Source organism: Dipodomys spectabilis, unplaced genomic scaffold, assembly GCF_019054845.1.
Source record: "Dipodomys spectabilis isolate Male_0828 unplaced genomic scaffold, ASM1905484v1 ptg000785l, whole genome shotgun sequence".
NCBI lineage: Eukaryota > Metazoa > Chordata > Mammalia > Rodentia > Heteromyidae > Dipodomys > Dipodomys spectabilis.
In genome coordinates, this window is record NW_024871462.1 from 146,230 (window position 1) to 165,142 (window position 18,913).

General features: G+C 57.6%; 1 protein-coding gene across 1 annotated transcript; it reads right to left on the reverse strand.

Annotated features, from left to right (window-relative positions):
• Positions 1 to 6,862: 6,862 nt before the first annotated feature.
• On the reverse strand, positions 6,863 to 18,871 carry Foxm1 (forkhead box M1). Its single transcript, XM_042673267.1, has 9 exons — positions 18,845 to 18,871; positions 15,102 to 15,638; positions 13,749 to 13,900; positions 12,810 to 13,001; positions 11,904 to 12,032; positions 11,203 to 11,247; positions 10,787 to 10,856; positions 10,506 to 10,681; positions 6,863 to 8,356 (listed from the first exon to the last, which is right to left on the reverse strand). The coding sequence occupies exons 2-9, from the start codon at positions 15,592 to 15,594 to the stop codon at positions 7,409 to 7,411; spliced, it is 2,205 nt and encodes a 734-aa protein (XP_042529201.1). The 5' UTR covers positions 15,595 to 15,638; positions 18,845 to 18,871; the 3' UTR covers positions 6,863 to 7,408.
• Between the last annotated feature and the right edge of the window lie 42 nt (positions 18,872 to 18,913).

Consider the following 18,913-nt stretch of genomic DNA (forward strand, 5'->3'; position numbering starts at 1 on the left):
ACTACCACGGGAGGATCTAGTACCACGGGAGGCTCCACTACCACGGGAGGCTCTAGTACCACGGGAGGCTCTAGTACCACGGGAGGCTCTAGTACCACGGGAGGCTCTAGTACCATGGGAGGCTCCAGTACCACGGGAGTCTCCAGTGCCACCCAAGGTTCGTTTCTCATCCGAGGCTCCAGGACTGTCGGGGGCTCTGTCGTCATTCCCGTGAGCGCCCCCAGCTGCTGCCCCGGCCTGATCCACAGCATGCTCCGCTTTTCTCCGTGTCGCCTTCCCCGAGCCCGGGGGCCATCGCGCGGTGGACCCTTGGTAGAGGGGCATGGCCACCCGGCCCAGGAGCAGGCTCTGGTACTTCTTCAGGAGGTCCTGGCTCAGCATGGGGCTGGGCTGGTAGGCCAGTTTTGTCTTTTTCTGCTGGTAATGAGGCACAGGGTTGGGACAGGGCCAGCCCCGGGTGGCAGCCAGGGGGATCGGGCTGGGCAGGAGAGGGTCCCCCTGGGACTGGAGCCGCCCGCCGGCAGACACGTACACAGGCCTGTGGGGAGGGGGGGTCAGGGAGAGCAGTCAAGGGGGAGACCAGGCCACGCTTGCGGGGCTCCCCCACCTCTTCCTGATGGGGTGTGATCGCGACACTGGCCTACACCCCTAGTGAGCAAGGAGTCCTCCCCACCTCGCTAACCCGTTGGTCTACTGCCCCCAACGCCATGATCTTTTGTGTGGTCAGTGGTGGGGCTTGAACTCAGGGCCCCGGGGCCCCGTCCCTGAGCTTTTTCATTCCAGGCTAGCGCTCTACCACTTGAGCCACAGCCCCACTTCCAGGTTTTTCTGTGTAGGTGGCACTGAGGAATCCAACCCCAGGACTTCACAGACGCTTGGTGAGCACTGTACCACTGAGCCACCTGCCCAGCCCGGTCCCTCAGCTTGTTTTGTTTTTTTTTTTTCTTTTCTCAAAGCTGGTGCTCTACCACTTGAGCCATAGCTCTACTTCCTGGTGGTTAACTGGAGGTAAGAGTATGATGAACTTTCCTTGGCCAGACTGGCTTTGAACCTTGATCCTCAGATCTCAGCCTCCCCAGTAGCTAGGATTTTACAGGTCTGAGCACCAGGTGCTGGGTGGAGCCCAAAATTCTTGTCTAGGTTATTATTATTATTGAGGGGGAAGGAAGGTCAATCCTGGGGACTTGAACTCAGGGCCTACACGCTGTCCCTGAGCTTCTTTTGCTCAAGGCTAGCGCTCTACCACCTTGAGCCACAGCGCCATTTCTGGTTTTCTGGTGGTCCATGGGAGATAAAGAGTCTCACGGACTTTCCTGCATGGGCTAGCTTTGAACCGGGATCCTCAGATCTCAGCCTCCTGAGCAGCTGGGGTGACAGGCGGGAGCTGCAGGCACCTGGGCCTTGTCTAGGATCTCGCTAGCTTTGAAGCCTCACCTTGTTCCACTAACGTACTTCCTGTGGCAAGACGGCTGAGCTCAGCACGCAGCTGACTGGCTTCCTCTTCCAGATTCGCCTGCGGTATTAAATTGAACAGGAGGGAAGTGATTGGTTTAACAGAGAAAATGGAAGCTGGGCGCCGGTGGCTCCCGCCTGTCATCCCAGCGACTCAGGAGGCTGAGATCTGAGGATCGTGGTTCAAAGCCAGTCTGGGCAGGAAAGTCCGTGAGACTCTGATCTCCTACGAACCACCAGAAAACTGGAAGTGGCGCTGTGGCTCAAGGGGTAGAGCGCCAGCCTGAGCTGAAGAGCTGAGGGACAGCGCCCAGGCCCAGAGTTCAAGCCCCATGGTGGACAAAATCAAAGATAAAATGGTCAACTAGCTTTGCCATACTCCATCTGTACATTTGTGGTTGTTTGTTGGTTTTTTGTGGGCCATGGGGCTTGAACTCTGGGCCTGGGCTCTGAGCTCTTCAGCTCAAGGCTGAGGCTCTCTACCCCTTGCGCCACAGCGCCACTTCTGGTTTTCTGGTGGTTTATGAGAGATGAGAGTCTCGTGGATTTTCCTGCCTGGGGCTGGCTTTGAACCATGATCCTCAGATCTCAGCCTCCTGAGTAGCTGGGATGACAGGCGGGAGCCACCAGTGCCTGACTATGACTGGGCATTAAAACCATGCATGAGGGGGTTTTGAAAACAAAACTCCCAGAGGGCTCAGGTAGAGATGGGGGGCACGGGAAATTGATTAGCACGTGTGAGGCCCTGCATCTGTATCCACGACCTCCAGGACATATAATCATAATAGTATAAAAATACCAGGGCCAGGTACTGTGGCTGACGCTTGTAATCCTAGCTACTTGGGGAAATGGAGATCTAGGGATTGAGGTTTGAAGCCCGCCCAAGCCCTCCTACCCCCCCCTTCCAAATAAAGAAGTTCATAAGATTCCATCTCAAACAGTGACGGGTCACGGTGGCACATCCTTTAATCCAGCAGCCCCATGGGAAGCACAATATAGGAGGATTGCAGCCCAGGCCAGCCTGGACATAAAGAAAGACCCTAGGTTAAAAGTAACCAGGGTGGGGCTGGGAAGGTGGCTCATGGGTAGAGCGCTCGCCTAGCATGCATGAAGCCCTGGGTTCGATTCCTCAGCACCACAGACACAGAGAAAAGCGGACATGGTACGGTGGCTCAAGGGGTAGAGCGCCAGCTTTGAGCCAAAGAAGCTCAGGGACAGCTCCCAGGCCCTGAGTTCAAAACCCAGGACTGGCAAAAAAAAATAAATAGATCAGATGTCCGTAGGTGTGGTTACCAGCTTCGACAGCAGAAGAAACAGGGGTCAGAGAGAGGGAAGAAGGGACCCCAGGTACAGACATGGGAGAGACCCCCCCCCCCCACACACACACCAAGAAGACTCCCCCTGTCTTACTTCTTGTAGCCTGTAGGGGGCAGGATGTTGCCTTGGGTGTCCAGCGGGGGCGCCCTGACCTCGCTCCTCAGCTTGAGCTTCTGCCCCTCCCTCAGCTCCCTGGCCGCGCGGCCCATCACCTGCTTCTTCCTGTTGGCATCCAGGAAGATGGGCGTGGACTGGATGAAGGTCAGGAAGCTATTGGGACCCAGGATGGAGGGAGGGGGCACTGGGGTGCTGGCGGGGGAGCAGGGCCCGCTCCTGGTCAGCCAGCGCCACACGTTGCTGTCGTAGACTTTGTCGGGCCGGGAGGGCAGGGTGAGCGGCAGGCGCCCCACGTCCAGCCACGTGTGGAAGCCCCACGGGTGGTGCGGGGGGGCGTCCCTCCTGGGGCTCGCCAGGTACCGGCGCATCTTGCACTTGGTTTCCAGGTGCGGCAGCTGTCTGGTGGCCAGCCGGTGGTAGCATTTCGGGGTGAAGCCGGGCATCTGCAGCTCTTGTGTGGGGAGCAGGAACTCGCGTTGAGCCAGGGTTTGGGGGACCTGGCATGGTTCGATGGTGTGGACCTTCTAGGGAGAGACAGACAGAAAGGACGCTGGGAGGTCTTCCCTCCTTCCCTTCCTTCCTTCCTTCCTTCCTTCCTTCCATCCTTTTTTCCTTCCTTCCTTTTTTTCCTTCCTTCCTTCCTTCCTTCTTTCCTTCCTTTCTTTTTTCCTTCCTTCCTTCTTTCCTTCCTTTCTTTTTCCCTCCCTCTCTCCCTCCCTCCCTCCCTCCCTCCCTTCTTTCCTTCCTCCCTCCCTTCCTTCCTTCCTCCCTCCCTTCCTTCCTTCCTTCCTTCCTTCCTTCCTCTTTCTTTTCTTGTGCCAGGATTGGGGCTTGAACTCAGAGCCTGGGCGCTGTCCCTGAGCTGTGTTTGCTCAAGGCTAGTGCTCTACCACTTGAGTCACAACGCCACTTCCGGCTTTTCTGAGTAGTGTATCGAAGAGGAGAGTATCACGGACGTTCCTGCCTGGGTTGGCTTCAAACGATAATCCTCAGATCTCAGCCTCCTGAGTAGCTAGGGTGACAGGCGGGAGCCACCGACACCTGGACAATCCTGACCTCTTTCTGCTCAAGATTGGTGCTCTACCACTTCAGCCACAGCTCCACTTCTCCCTTTGTGCTGGGCTGGCCTTGAACCTCGGTCCTCCGATCTCAGCCTCCTGAGTAGCTGGGATGACGGGCGGGAGCCACAGGAGCCTGGCTTGAGCTCTCAAATTTCGAAGCCTTTCCTCAACTGTGTCTTTGTCTTCATCCCACTCCATCGGGCGGCCCCTCTTCCTGCCCAGGGACTGGTGTTCCCAAGAAGGTACATCGATCGAGGATGTGATGGGGACATTGTGAGAGGTGATGGCCCAGCCCGAGCATTCTAGAAGCTCACCCTCCCTTGCTCCTGGTCTGAGCTGGTGACAGAGGCCAGGCGACTCTAATTTCTCTCAACGGTGCTTTCGTCCACTCACTAAAACACAAACCAACTGGGCACCAGCGGCTCCCGCCTGTCATCCCAGCGACTCAGGAGGCGGAGATCCGAGGATCGAGGTTCAAAGCCAGCCCGGGCAGGAAAGTCTGTGAGACTCTGATCTCCCATGATCCACCAGAAAACGGGAAGTGGCGCTGTGGCTCCAAGTGTTAGCCTTGAGCAAAAGAGCTCAGGGACAGTGCCCAGGCCCTGAGTTCAAGCCCTATGACTGAAAAATAAAAGATCAGGGACAGACAGCACCCAGGTCCTGAGTTCAAGCCGCAGTATACCAGCACACACATGCACACAAACACACATACACACAAAGGCAAGCAAATCTAGAAAGCATCTAGAATGTTAATTTCCCCCCTTTTCTGCACAGCATCCTCCACGAGCTACCGTTTGGACTCTGTGCTCTGTTCTTAGGTATGTCTGTCTCCCTTAATCTTCAAGTGCTATGCGCAAAGGTGACTTTTTTTTGGTTGGGTCGGTCATGGGGCTTGAACTCAGGGTCTGGGCACTGCCCCGAGCTCTTCTTGCTCAAGGCTGGCGCTCTACCACTTTGAGCCACAGCACTACTTCCAGTTTTCAGATGGCCCAGTGGGGATAAGAGTCTCACAGACTTTCCTGCCGGGGCTGGCTTTGAACCGTGATCCTCAGATCTCAGCCTCCTGAGTAGCTGGGCTGACAGGCGGGAGCCAGCGGGAACCACCCACAAGCGTGACTTTTCTCCCAGCGGCTGTGGTCCTGACAGGTGTCCTAATGGCTTGATCGGGAAGGAAGGGGTGGGGCATGGGGAGGGGGAGGAGCCTAATGAGAGGCTGGTAGGTCGTGGGATGGGGGAGGGCTTTAAGGGGGTCTGGGAGAGTATCGCTCCTGTCCTGGGCTCCTGCCTGCCCTGACCTACAGGCACAGAGAGTCAGGGTGCGGCAACCGGGGGTTGAAGCCTTCAAACTGGCGAGCCCAGGGCTGGGGCTCGCTGGACACACAGCTGTGGGAAGGCCCCACGAAGCACACAGCCCGACTCAGGGCCTAGCTGAGCCTCTTTCAAAAGGCTTCTTCCGCCGGGCACCAGTGGCTCAGGCCTTGTCATCCTAGCTACTCAGGAGGCTGAGATCTGAAGATTGTGGTTCAAAGCCAGCCTGGGCAGGAACGTCTGTGAGACCGGTTGGAGCCAGAACACAGGCACACTACAAACACGGGGCCACGTCACTCTGAGATTAGGTATGTAATGCACATCTACAAGATAACCGAGGTCCTGTTCCTTCTTGGGTCCCATCCCCAAGATAAGCTCCGTGTTCACATGCAGATACTCCCAAATCCAAGAATATTCCCAACTCTGAAAACAGTTAAAGGAGGCTGACCACAGAATTTGGGTAAGAGAGTGTATGTATGTGCTGGTCCCGGGGCTTGAACTCAGGGCCTGGGTACTGAATAAAAGCATTTATTCAAAGCTAGTGCTCTACCACTTGAGCCACAGCTCTCCGTCCAGCTTTTTGAGTGGTTTATGAGGAGGAGAGTCTCACGGACCTTCCTGCCTGGGCTGGCTTTGAACCGCCATCCTCAGATCTCAGCCTCCTGAGTAGCTGGGATGACGGGCCCTGGCCACCCAGTGCCCAGTTCTAAGATCCACATTGATTGGGGCCCAAGGTGGAGGGGAGGAGAGAGGCCCGAGGTCTGGAGAAAGCTCCTCCATTTGCCAACAGCTCCCGGCCTAGACAGGAAGGCCCGCCCCCTACCTGCAGGAAAGGCTGCCTGACTCTAGATGCTTCTGTCGGCTGCTGCTGGTACCCCCCGGGCCCTTGGAGTGATCTTTCTGGCTTGCTGGCCATTTTTCTGAGCCTCAGGACCGGGCCCAGGGCAGGTGGCTTGGTGGGGAAGGCCTTCCAGGCACCATTGTTTGCTGCTGGGGTTGCTATGGTGATGCTCCCTGGCTGGTGCTACAGGGAGGAGGCCCTGACCTGTCCCTGGAGGCTCCTCAGTCCCTGGGGTCCTGGCTCCCTTTCTGTGAGCCAGGCACCAGTGACTCCCGCCTATAATCCATTATTCAGGAGGCTGAGATCGGAGGATTGGGATTCAACACCGGCCTGGGCAGGAAAGCCTGTGACTGATCTCCCGTGAACCACCAGAAAACTGGAAGTGGCTCAAAGCAGTAGAGAGCTAGCCTTGGGTGACAGAGCTTGGGGACAGAGTTCAAGCCCCACCAAGGCAATCCCATAGCTGCTTGTCAGAGGACGGAAGCCGGGCTCACTTCCGCTTTGTCCTTCTGGGGTGGGGGGGGCTGGACACTCTGGGAAGCTGGCCATGTCAGAGAAAGGCCCCAGGGGAGGGGCCTGGGGCCAAAGCTACGCCTCCCCCCTCCCAATACCAGCAGTCCAGACAGCAGCATTTGCACCGTGGGTTTTATTCAGCAGGTAGGTACAGTAGTGTTCTGGAGGCGGGGCCTAAGGGTGGGGGGGCCCTTTGCAAAGCTGAGGGGCAGGCTGGGGGGGGGGGGGCAGGCAGGTCGGGGCCCTCTGCCGCTCCCACCTCCGGCCGCCTTCTCTTCAGTGCTGGGTCTCCCTGGCACCATCAGGGGCATGATCGGAGAGACACGTGGTGGGGGGGATCTGGGTCCCCTCACCCCCAAATTCAACTCTTCACCCAGTACCAGAGATCCCGTTACCTGGCCTGGGGAGGGAGGACAGGGGAGGGGAACCCCAAAAAGCAGGGAGCCCCCCCACCCTGGGGTGCCTCAGGCCTGAGCACCCTGTACCCAGCAGATGCCCCCCTTCCTCCTCCCAGCAGCCTGTGGGTAATGATCCCCAGGATGAGCTCCCGTGTGTAACTAGAGGAGGATCTGGAGGATTTACACCATTGACAGGAGGCACCCCACAAAGCGTGGGGCGGGGGGGGGGGGCTGGGGGGCGCAGAGCCGTGAAGGTTCTCCGGGCAGGCGCTGCTGCCCGCAGCGGCCACCGCCTGGGTGTGCGACGTGGCTCGTGCCCGCCTTGCTCCCGGCAGAGGCCCGGGGTTGCACACGCACATGCGCGCGCCCAGCCCGGAGGCCCGGCGGCGGAGGCCCAGCCTCTACCGCAGCTCGGGGATGAACTGAGACCAGTTGATGCTGTCGGGGCCCAGCGGGTCGTCCTCCAGGCCGGGGAAGCTGATGTCCAGCAGGATCTTGCTCAGGCTGTCGTTCATGGTGTCCAGGACCAGGCCTTCCGTGAGGGACCGGTTGGCCGACGGGCCGGGGCCCTGCGGGTCCGGGGAGCCCGGCTTGGGGGCCTCAAGGTCGGAGGGGCAGGAGCTCCCGAAGGGGTCGGAGCTGAGGTGGAAGGGCTCAGCATTGAGCAGCTCCCGGGGGGAGTCGAACAGGGGTACATTCTTGAGCGGCGTGGTGCTGAGCCCGGGCAGCGTGAGCGGCTCGGGCAGCGTGAAGGCCCCGGGCGGCGCGCGCACCGGGCTGAAGTCTAGGGGCCCCACTTTGGCCGGGGGGGTGAGCCTCCAGGACTCGGGGGTTCTGGGCAGGACGGACTTGCTGGGGGTGGAGGAGGCGGGCAGCGTGTCCTTGACGGGCGTCTTGAAGGGCCCGCCTTCCTCGGGCTCGGAGGCGTCGGCCAGGAGCGGGGCGTCGGAGAGCAGCAGCTCGGGCTCGTCCAGGCGGGGCGGGCGCAGGTGCTGCTTCCTGCGCGAGCGGCTCATCTCCCTGCGCTCCCTGCGCTGCAGGAGCAGCATCTCGGACACGCAGCGGGCTGGGGAGCAGAGGCCGCCGCAGGGCTTCCGGCGGCGCGGCGTGGGGGAGCAGGACGAGTCCTCGCGGGGGGACAGGCAGGGGGAGGGGCACTCCTCCAGCGGGGGGCTCTCCACCTTGATGGGTCTCGTGGGGAGGGCCGCGTCGTCCTCGGGCTGGCTCTCCTCCTCCTTGATGGACCGGACGGGCAGCAAGGGCAGCAGCGATCCCTCCCCAAGCAGGGGCTCCTCCTTCACGGGGCCGGCCGCGGGCAGAGGGGCGACGCCTTCGTCGGTCAGCAGACCCTGGGACAGACGTGGCGGGGAGGGGAGAGGACCGTGGGCATGGGGCCGAGCCTCTCGAGATCTCCTGCTGGTGCTCGGTGGAAAGCGCTCCAGCACTCAGCCAGCCCCTCAGCTTTCCTGTCTTATTAATTAATCAATTATGTTGGTCCTGGGACTTGAACTCAGGGCCTGGGCGCTGTCCCTCAGCTCTTCAGCTCAAGGCGAGCGCTCTACCCCTTGAGCCACAGCGCCACTTCTGGTTTTCCGGTGGTTCATGGGAGATCAGAGTCTCATGGACTTTCCTGTCCGGGCTGGCTTTGAACCTCAATCCTCAGATCTCAGCCTCCTGAGTAGCTAGGATGACAGGCGTGAGCCACAGGCACCCAGTGTCTTGTTTTTCTAAACTCTTAGAAAATCTGTAAGTATGAGGGGCTGGGAAGGTGGCTCAGTGGTAGAGCGCTTGCCTTGCATGCCTGAAGCCCTGGGTTCGATTCCTCAGCACCACATAAGCAAAAAGAAAAAAAAAAGCCAGAAGTGGTGCTGTGGCTCAAGTTGTAGAGCGCTAGCCTTGAGCTGAAGAGCTGAGGGACAGCGCCCAGGCCCAGAGTTCAAGACCCACGACCAAACCCCCCCCAAAAAAAAAAAAAAAAGAAGAAGAAAATCTGTAAGTATGAGAACGTAGCATCATAATGAAGAGGGCAGATTATATTATTATTTTATTATTTTTGTGAGGCATTGGGGTTTGGACTCAGGGTCTCCACACTCTTGATTGGCTTTTTCTATTCAAGGCTATCACTTGACCACTTGAACAGCATCTCCAACACTGGCTTTCTGTTGGGTAATTGGAGGTAAGAGTCTTGGTCTGGTCTATCTGCCTGGCTTCGAACCAAGATACGCTATACCAATCTCCTTACTAGCTAGGATTACAGGCATCTGGCTCTATAAAAGTTTGTAATTAGGGCTGGGAAGGTGGCTCAGTGGTAAAGCGCTTGCCTTGCATGCCTGAAGCCCTGGGTTTGATTCCTCAGCACTACATAAGCAGAAAAAAAAAAGCTGGAACTGGCATTGTGGCTCAAGTGGTAGAGTGCTAGCCTTGAGCTGAAGAGCTGAGGGACAGCGCCCAGGCCCAGAGTTCAGGCCCCACGATCCAACCAAAAAAAAAAAGTTTGTAATTAGAAAGAAAGAAAGAAAGGCAAACCAGGCACTGGTGGCTCACGCCTATAATCCTAGCTACTCAGGAGGCTGAGATCTGAGCGTCATGGTTCAAAGCCAGCCCAGGCACAAATCTCTGTAACTCTTTTATCTCCAGTGAGCCACCAGAAAACAAGAAGTAGAGCTGTGGCTCGAAGTGGTAGGCCACTAGCCTTGAGCAAAAAAGTCTGGGGACTGCCCAGGCCCTGAGTTCAAGTCCCATGACCAACAGGAAGGAAGGAAGAAGGGAGGGAGGGAGGGAAGAGAGGCAGGAAGGGTCAAGTATGTAATCCCAGTACTAAGGAGTTTGAGACAGGAGGAATTCAAGTTCAATGTCAGCTTGTACAGACAGACAGGGGGAAGGAAGAGAGGGAAGGAGGAAAACGGGACGGGAAGGAAAGGAGGAGGCAGGTCAGGGAGGGGGAGAGGGGGAATGGAAGAGAGCGAGCATGCACAATGTGCTTCTCTGCAAACCCCGGAGTGTCATTCAGCCACACCCACTCGGGCCTCCCAGCGGTGACAGATGTCCCGGGCCCTGGCACAGCACCCCTGCCCACAGAACCTTCTCCCCACAGTCAAGTCCAGATTTGGCGACTACAGACAGTGCTCCCTTCCCCTCCCTCCTCCCTGGACCAAAGACCTGGGCTCTGGGCCGGGCCTGGGTCCCCCCCCCCCCCCCCCCCGGGGACACCTGGGACGGCATCACTCCAACTCCCACAAACAATTATCCAGCCCTCAGTGTCTCCCACTGGAGACCGAGAAGCGGGCGAGGGCGGCTCCCGCTGTACCAGGACCGGGCATGGGGGCCTTGCTGCTCTCCCTCCCCGGCCGGCCTCGCAGCCTCCTCTGTCACTGCCCTGGGCACCGGCCCCCTAAGTGCCTGGTCTGCACCCCACCAATGCCACAGGCCTTTGCAGGCATCCGCCCTCCTCTCTGCCCAGAAGCTGGCCCGTGTTGGTGGCACCGGACTTACGCTCACCTTGGGGGCGATGCGCACGCGCTTGCCGTGGTGAGCCAGCTCCGAGCCCACGAGCGAGGCCGCCAGGGGCAGGGGCGCCTTGGCCGAGGGCTGCAGCACCAGCGGCTGGCTCACGGGGAACTGGATGGGGACCAGGTAGGAGCTGACGCGTGGCAGCAGCGGCTTCATCTTCCGCCCTGGGAGGGGAGAGGAGGGATGAGGGGCAGGGGGCTGGCGAGGAGAGGACCGCGGGGCGCTCGCCCCGGGGAAGCAGGCCGGCCTGCATGCACGGTCGGACTCACGTGCGCCCAGCGGGAGTTCGGCGTTGATGACGGTGTTGCGGCGGAGCTCCGGGGTGGGCCGCTTCTGCTGCTGCTCATGGCGGGGCGGGGCGGGGGAGACCAGGATTAAGGAGTTAAGAACCTCAGGCTCAGAACCCCATCGGCGCAAGCTGGTGCATCGCAGTGGACAGCTCAGGAAGAGATGGCCGTGGGTGGGTGGAGACAAGGCCTCCTGATGCCCTTCCCGCCCTGCTCTGCTCAGTGCACCTCTGGGAGCCCCGTGGGAGTCGAGGGGAGGGAGGGGTACGCAGCCCCCCCCCCACCCCGCATACGGGGCCTGCCAGGCCCTCGGCCATCGGCTCCCTCCCCTCCACACTAAAGTCATGCTGAGGCGGGAGGAGACACGGGCCAAGCCCCGGGCAAGGGAAGAACCTAACTGACTCCAGGGCCCGCGGTGACGGTGGAGATCCCGCGTCCACTGGCTGGTGGCGGCCGGGCATGGTGGAGAAAAAGAACACCAAGTCACCACCGAGGTGGCCAAGCTGGCCAGCCTGGCAAGACGGACACTCGTCCCAGGGGAGCGCCTGGGCCCTCCGGAGTCCCAACGCTACACACAGCTCCCGGAGAGAGAGGTGCCGGGGAACGGCTGTGTTTCTGATCTCTAGTGTTTTGTTTTTGGTTGGTTGTGGGACTTGAACTCAGGGCCTGGGCGCTGTCCCTGAGCTCTTCAGCTCAAGGCCAGCGTTCTACCACTTGAGCCACAGCGCCACTTCTGGTTTTCTGAGTCTCAGGGAACTTTTCTGCCCGGGCTGGCTTGGAACTGCTGATCCTCAGATCTCAGCCTCCTGAGTAGCTGGGATGACAGGCGTGAGCCACCCGCGCCCGACCTGATATCTGTGGCTCTAAGAACCCCACCCTCCCTACCCCACTGAGACGCTTGCTGAAAATACAGATTCCTGGATCCCCCCTCCAGACACGTGGAATCAGGAGCCAGGAAAGCTGCAGAGTATGAAGTGTTCCAGGGAAACACTGCCCCCACCTGGCTCTATAATGTCCTCTAGCACAGGGGCGGCCAGGCGGGATTTATCGGTGGGTCTCATGGGTTGCTGATCCAGTAAGAACGGGTCGAGAGCCTCACCTTGAACACCTGGTCCAGCGTCAGGTAGCGGTTGGCACTGGGGTGAATGGTCCAGAAAGAGACCTTGCCATTGCCTGACGTCTCCCGGACAAACATGTCGTGGAGGGAGAGGTTGTGCCGGATAGAATTCTGAAGGAGAAAGACGCCTAGTTAGTCGGGGAGCAGTCATTCACGCCGCTCTTCAGGAGGCTGAGATCTGAGGATCGCAGTTTGAAGCCAGCTCTGGGCAGTGGCATCTGTGAGTCTTTATCTCTAATCAACAAAGCCAGAAGTAGCTCTGTAGGTCAAGTGGTTGCTCGCTAGTCTTGAGCGGAAACAGCTTAGGGATTGTGCCCAAGCCCAGAGTTCAAGCCAGAATCGGGGAAAAAACAATAAACCAAGAGAGATCACTATTATCACCAGATGTAGCTTCAGGAATATCACCTCTCCCTCAGCCTCCGCACCGTAGAGCTAGCTCAGGCAGGAATGTCTTTGAGACTCTAATCTCCAATAAACCACTCAGAAAACCGGAAGTGGTGCTGTGGCCCAAGTGGTAGAGCGCCAGCCTTGAGCTGAAGAGCTGAGGGACAGCGCCCAGGCCCTGAGTTCAAGACTCATCTCACACACACACACACACACACACACACACACACACACACACACACACACACACACACACAAAAGACCTTTCATAAAACTTGGTGCACACTCCTGCTGTGGTCTCTTGGATGGCTTGTGGCACAAAGGGGGGGGGGGGGGGTCTGCTACCACTCCTGAATTCTCCCCAGAATCCTCAAAGACTGATGCAGGAAGTGGTGACACGGCCTGAGTTCACGGCATCAGGCCACTCTGCAGGTGACCCACACCCCTGGTGCACACTGGAGGGCCCCAGTGACCTTGGGCCGCGGCGGCCAGGGGGCAGATTACCTTCCAGCCCGGCTTGGCAATGTGCTTGAAGTAGGGGAAGTGGTCCTCGATCCAAGTGTAGATGTCCTTCAAGGTCATGCGCTTCCGCTCGGTGCTGTTGATGGCGAATTGGATCATAGCCATGTAGGAGTAGGGTGGCCGTTCAGACACAGAGTCCTGCCAGGATGCCGGCGCTCCCGACGGCTCCTCCACCTGTGGGGAAAGACATGCCCAAGGGGGGGGCGGAGAGGGGGGGATGGCAACAGACACGTTCCCGAGGACCGGCCCCACCGCAGAGGCCTCCGGGTCCCAGAAGTGTACCAGACACACAACCCGTCGCACGCTTACCTATCATCATTTTGTTGTCCGATGACAGAAAAGATCCAATTGAAACGTCTTTATTGGAAGCACTGGTTTTCTATTAACCCATGCCCGTTTTGCAGACTCCTGGCTCAATGAGTTCTATGCCTCTTGCTGACGTGAATAACCCATTTCAACATTTGCAAAGAGACACACTCGCAAGCAGGTAACAAGTATCTCCAGAGCTCACGGATTTTGCTAGGTCTCAGATAAAAGATTTCATCGTTCAGTTTTAAAAACTGAGCCAGGCGTTGGGTGGCTCCCGCCTGCGATCCTAGCTACTCAGGAGGCTGGAATCTAAGGATCACGGCTCAAAGCCAACCTTGGGCAGGCAAGGTCCACGAGACTCTCATCTCTGACTAAATACCACGAAGCTGGAAGTGGAGCTGTGGCCCAATGGAGAGACCAAGGCCCTGAGTTCAAACCCCAGTACCTGTCTCCTCCCCCCCCCACCCCGCCCTTGTCCCCACAACTAAAGCCAATAAAGGGCAGGGGTGTAGCCCCAGTGGTAGAGCAGCTGCCTAGGAAGCCCAAGGCCGAGTTCAGACTTAGCACACTCGCGGCACTGACCGACTTCTTGGGGAGGAGGGAACAGTTTACCTTGATGTGATTCTGCTCCGGCGGGAAGTTCTCCTTGTCCTCCGCCTCTTGCTTCACGTCACAGGGGCCCAGCCCATCCGAGCTCATTTTCCCAAGCCACTGGATGTTGGTCAGGCTGCTGTCCAGAACGCAGCCCGCCGCCTCACCGCCAGCTAGAGGGAACAATCTGAGACTTCAACGTCTCCCTCACCAGATGCCCAACAGACCCACAGTTGGTGACTAGCGCCCCCCTCCACCCCCCTTGACCTCTACTCTTAGTTTACCAAGTTGTGGACTTCAGGAGAAACCCAGCACAGTTCAAAGTGCATTCCAGTAGGAGCCAGATTGATCCTGGGGCTTACACACAAGGAGCCTGGGTTCTGTCTCTATCCTTGAGCTTTTATGCTCTTACCACTTGAGCCATAGCTTGATGCTTCGCCGGAGATAAGAGTCTTATGGACTTTCCTGCCCAGGCTGGCTTCAAACCTCTGATCCTCAGATCTCAGCCTCCTGATTAGCTAGGATCGCAGGGTGAGCCACCAGCGCCTGGCTCAGACAGAATCTTTGACACGAGGCAAGGCAACCTTACAGATGGGTTATTGCTTATTTGCACAAAATCGAGTTTCCTCCCCATGCTTCTCAGCTGCTCCTTTGACGCCAGGTGCTGGTGGCTCCCAGTGAAACAAGTAAAAATAATCCACGTGGGATGCATGCCTGCCTTGAGCCAATTTGGGCCCAAGGCTGGCGCTCTACCACTTGTGAGCCACAGAGCCACTTCTGGTTTCCTGGTGAGTCACTGGAGAAAAAAGTCTCATGGACTTTTTTCAAAGCCCATGCTATGCTGGCTTTGAACCTCAATTCTCCGATCTCAGCCTCCCGAACAGCTAGGATGACAGGCGTGAGCCACCAGCGCCCGCTAATAAATCATTTACTCTCTCTTTTTTTTTTTCTTTGCCAGTCATGGTGCCTGAACTCTGGGCCTGGGCACTGTCCCTCAGCTCTTCAGCTCAAGGCTAGCGCTCTACCACTGGAGCCACAGCGCCACTTCCAGCTTTTTCTGCTTATGTGGTGCTGAGGAATCGAACCCAGGACCTCATGCATGCAAGGCAAGCGCTCTACCACTGAGCCACCTTCCCAGCCCCTCATGTACTCTCTTAACAAACGAAATCCTTTTCCAGTGTAAAGAAGGCTATAGGAAATGCGACATTATCACTGAAATCTCAACAGGAGCCCAGGATGAAGGAAGACAGGACCTCCAGGCAGAGCTAGGATGCCTGTCTATGGCAGGCATCCCATGACTGACCGAGGGTGGACCTTGCCGTGAAGCCGGAAGTGCAGCCTCCCCCCCCCCTCCCCCCCCCGCAGCGCACATACCACAGCTCTCGGCCCCCAGCCTCGGAGCGGCTGTGGGCGACTGGCTTGCGTTTACGTTCCTGGCAGCAGGCTTCGGGTCGGCTGTCTGGGGCCCGCCGTCTGTCCTCCTGGGGTCACCCTGGGCTCGGGCCTGAGGCTGGGGCGCCCGCCCGCAGCTGATGAGGATGAATTTGTTGGGCCCGCTGCTGCCGCTCTCCTTTCCCTTGGCCGTCAGAGCGGTGATGATACTCTGCACGTCGGCGTTGCTGGGGACGGCCACCACTTGCGTGTTGGGCATGGTGGGGTGGTTAATGATCTTAATTCCCGCTGGGAACTTGCAGGAGCTGGACTCTGTTGACCCCGCGGAGGCCGGGGCTCCCGCAGGAGGGGGGTCCTCCTGTCGGGCAGGGGGCCCCTTGGGCTCCTCCTTTGCTGCCTCTGCTGGGGCATTCTGGACAGGAAGGGGCAGCCTCCGTCTTTTGAGAATCAGTGGCCGCCGGGGGCTGGTTTTCATGGTGAGTCTGCGCTTTCACTCTCCATGTGATCGCGAGCATGTGCCTGGGAGAAACAGGGTGCGGGAGACTCATTAGGCTGCAGAGTGTATGGCACGGGGCTGGGAAGGTGGCTCCGTGGTAGAGCGCTTGCCTAGCATGCATGAAGCCCTGGGTTCGATTCCTCCGTACCACATACACAGAAGAAGCTAGAAGTGGCGCTGTGGCTCAAGTGGTAGAGAGCCTTGAGCACAGAGAGGCTCAGGGATGGTGCTCAGGCCCTGAGTTCAAGCCCCAGGACTGGTGGGAAAAAAAAAAAAAAAAACATTTCCAGCACGTAGGAGAACTTGAGTCTCAAGGCAGAGATGAATGCTCCCTGCAGCTTTGGAAGCGCTATGGCTTTGAACTTGGGCCTCATGCTTGGCAGGCAGGCACTCTGACCCATGCCTCCAGGTCCCTTGGAGGTTGGCAAAGACCTCGGAAAACAAGCAGAGGTTCTCAGCTGTGACCAAAGAAGGTGAAAAATCATAGCAAACAGAAGCAGTTCCAAGGGACCAGGTGGTACTGGGCTGGAGCTAGAAAGGTTCCTTCTGGGAGCTTAAGAAGATTGCTTTGGGGCTGGGAAGGAAGCTCAGTGGTAGAGTGCTTGCCTTGCAAGCATGAGGCCCTGGGTTCGATTCCTCAGCACCACATAAACAGAAAAAGCTGGAAGTGGCGCTGTGGCTCCAGTGGTAGAGAGCTAGCCTTGAGCTGAAGAGCTGAGGGACAGCGTCCAGACCCAGAGTTCAGGCCCCATGACTGGCAAAAAAAAAAAAAAAGATTGCTTTGGTTGGGGGGGAGGGGGTGTGGCATCCTGGGTGTTGAACTCAGTGTCTGAGCTCTGTGTCCCTGAGCCTCTCTGTGCTCAAGGCTAGCAGCGCTCTACCACTTGAGCCACAGCGCCACTTCTGGCTTTTTTTTCTGTGTATGTGGTACTGAACCCAGGGTTTCATGCATGTTAGGCAAGCACTCTACCACTAAGCCACCTTCCCAGCCTGCTTATTAAGAACATCTGTCCATAGGTGGAAATCTCTCTTGTTGCTGACTGTACTATAGACAGCTCACGTGGAGGGACAGAACAGGAAATGCCAGAATCAGAGAACAATCAGGAGTCCTGACAAGATCCTGATCCTAGAATCCACTCCACAGTGCACTTTGCCATCTTCATTTGTAAGTAACAGGATCAGTGCCTACAGAATCGGGGGAGACCAGGTATGGTGATGCACACTTACAATCTCAGCACCGGGGAGATTGGTGGAGGCCAGTATGGACTATGGAGTGAGAGAATTTGTCTTAACAAAAAACAAGAGCAGCCGGGCACTGGTGGCTCACGCCTGTAATCCTAGCTACTCAGGAGGCTGAGATCTGAGGATCGAGGTTCAAAGCCAGCCCGGACAGGAGAGACTGTGAGACTCCTATCTCCAATAAACCACCAGAAAACCGGAAGTGGCGCTGTAGCTCAAGTGGTAGAGTACTCGCCTTGAGCTGAAGAGCTGAGGGACAGCGCCCAGGCCCAGAGTTCAAGCCCCATGACCGACAAAAAAAAAAAAACAAAACAAGAGCAGGTAGATGGTACTTTCTTGTCAGTGGAGAAATCACCTCCTGGTTTAAGGACCTCAGATAGAAGGGAAGTTCGCTATCCAGGGCCTATGGTAAAGTTGCACACACTGTACAACTCTAGGGGATATCATTCCTTTTCCTAGGTTGCTGCTCTTGTTTTCTACGGTACTTGGGATTGAACTCGGGCCCTTGCACATGCTAGCGTATTCTACTCTTGAGCTACATCCCGGTCACCTTGCGTTAATTTTTAAAATGTATATCTTCTCACACAATTTGCAAAACATCTCCCCAGTAACATTGCAAGTAATATTTGCGTGTGCTTTTGGGAATTTTAGATTTGTCAATGTATCCCTTAATGCCTCTTGCAGAAGGTAATGCTAGAAAACCCTCACTCCTGACGACTGAGATGTGCTATTGCTGCTTCACATGCTATGGTGGCTTTGAAATGCCAATAAAGTCGGCTTATCTTTAATTTACTTTTCTTTTCTTTTTTTTTTTTTGGGGGGGCGGTCCGGTCATGGGGCCTGAACTCTGGGCCTGGGCGCTGTCCCTCAGCTCTTCACCTCAAGGCTAGCGCTCTACCACTTGAGCCACAGCACCACTTCCGGCTTTTTTCTTTTTGCTTAAGTGGTGCTGAGGAATTGACCCCAGGGCCTCATGCTCTACCACTGAGCCACCTTCCCAGCCCATCTTTACTTTTCTTGATAGCACTTCCTTAATGTTTACAACTATCTGGAATACACTACCATTTAATCAAATCCTGTTGTTCTATTTTGAGGTCCTCTGAGATACAGAGGAAACTGGTGGTCTCTTTTTTAGAACAACTATCATCTCCCCAAAATACAATTGCATGAAGCCAGGAGCCCAGGGGCTCATGCCTGTAATCCTAGCTACTCAGGAGGCTGATATCTGAGCATCCCAGTTCAGGGCCAAGCCAGGGCAAAAAATAAATCTGTAAGATTCTTACGTCCGATTAACCAGCCAAAAGCTGGAAGTGGAACTGAAGTGGAAGAATGCCAGCTCTCCTGGGATAGTGCCCCAGTCCCGAGTTCAAGTTCAGTACTGGCATGTGTGCCGCACACGCGCACGCACGCCCCATACACACACACTCATAAGCCCAACTACCTATTTCGACATTTGCCATCTGCCTAAAGCTCTTCCTGTCCTTTGTAGCTTCCCTTGCCCTGCCTTCAAACCCCTTTTCCTTTCGAGGACGTGCTAGCAGTTGCTTGCAGATGGAGTCACCATTATTTTCTTCATTTATGTGCGCATCTGTTTTGCAGGAGCGGGGTTTGAACTCGCGGGGCCTGGCGCTTGATACACGAGCCAGGTCTCGGGCAGCCCACATGTGATAGTTTTCATCATTCTACCTTCGACACCTCCAGCGGCTGCCCGCCCTCACCCCCGGGGCTCCCCTTCGTTTCCGGTGCACCAGCCCCTGGCTGGTCCTGTCAGGCCCGGCTGGGGCCGGGTGAGCGGACCCCGCGCTCCGCGGGGCCCCGGGGGGCGGGCGCGCAGCGCGACCAGCTCGGTGTCCAGCCCCGCCGGGGATCCCCCCCCAGCGTGGCCACATCTCCAGGGGTGCTGGGGGCCGACGGGAGGAAGACGCACCCCGCTCGGGTCTCCGTCCCCGGGGCGGCCCCCCCCCCAGGCCCCATCCCCGGGCCCGCTCACCTGTGGCCGCGGCGGGGCGGGCTGGCGCCGGGGCGGAGCGGGGCCGGCGGCGCGGGCGGCGCGGGCGGG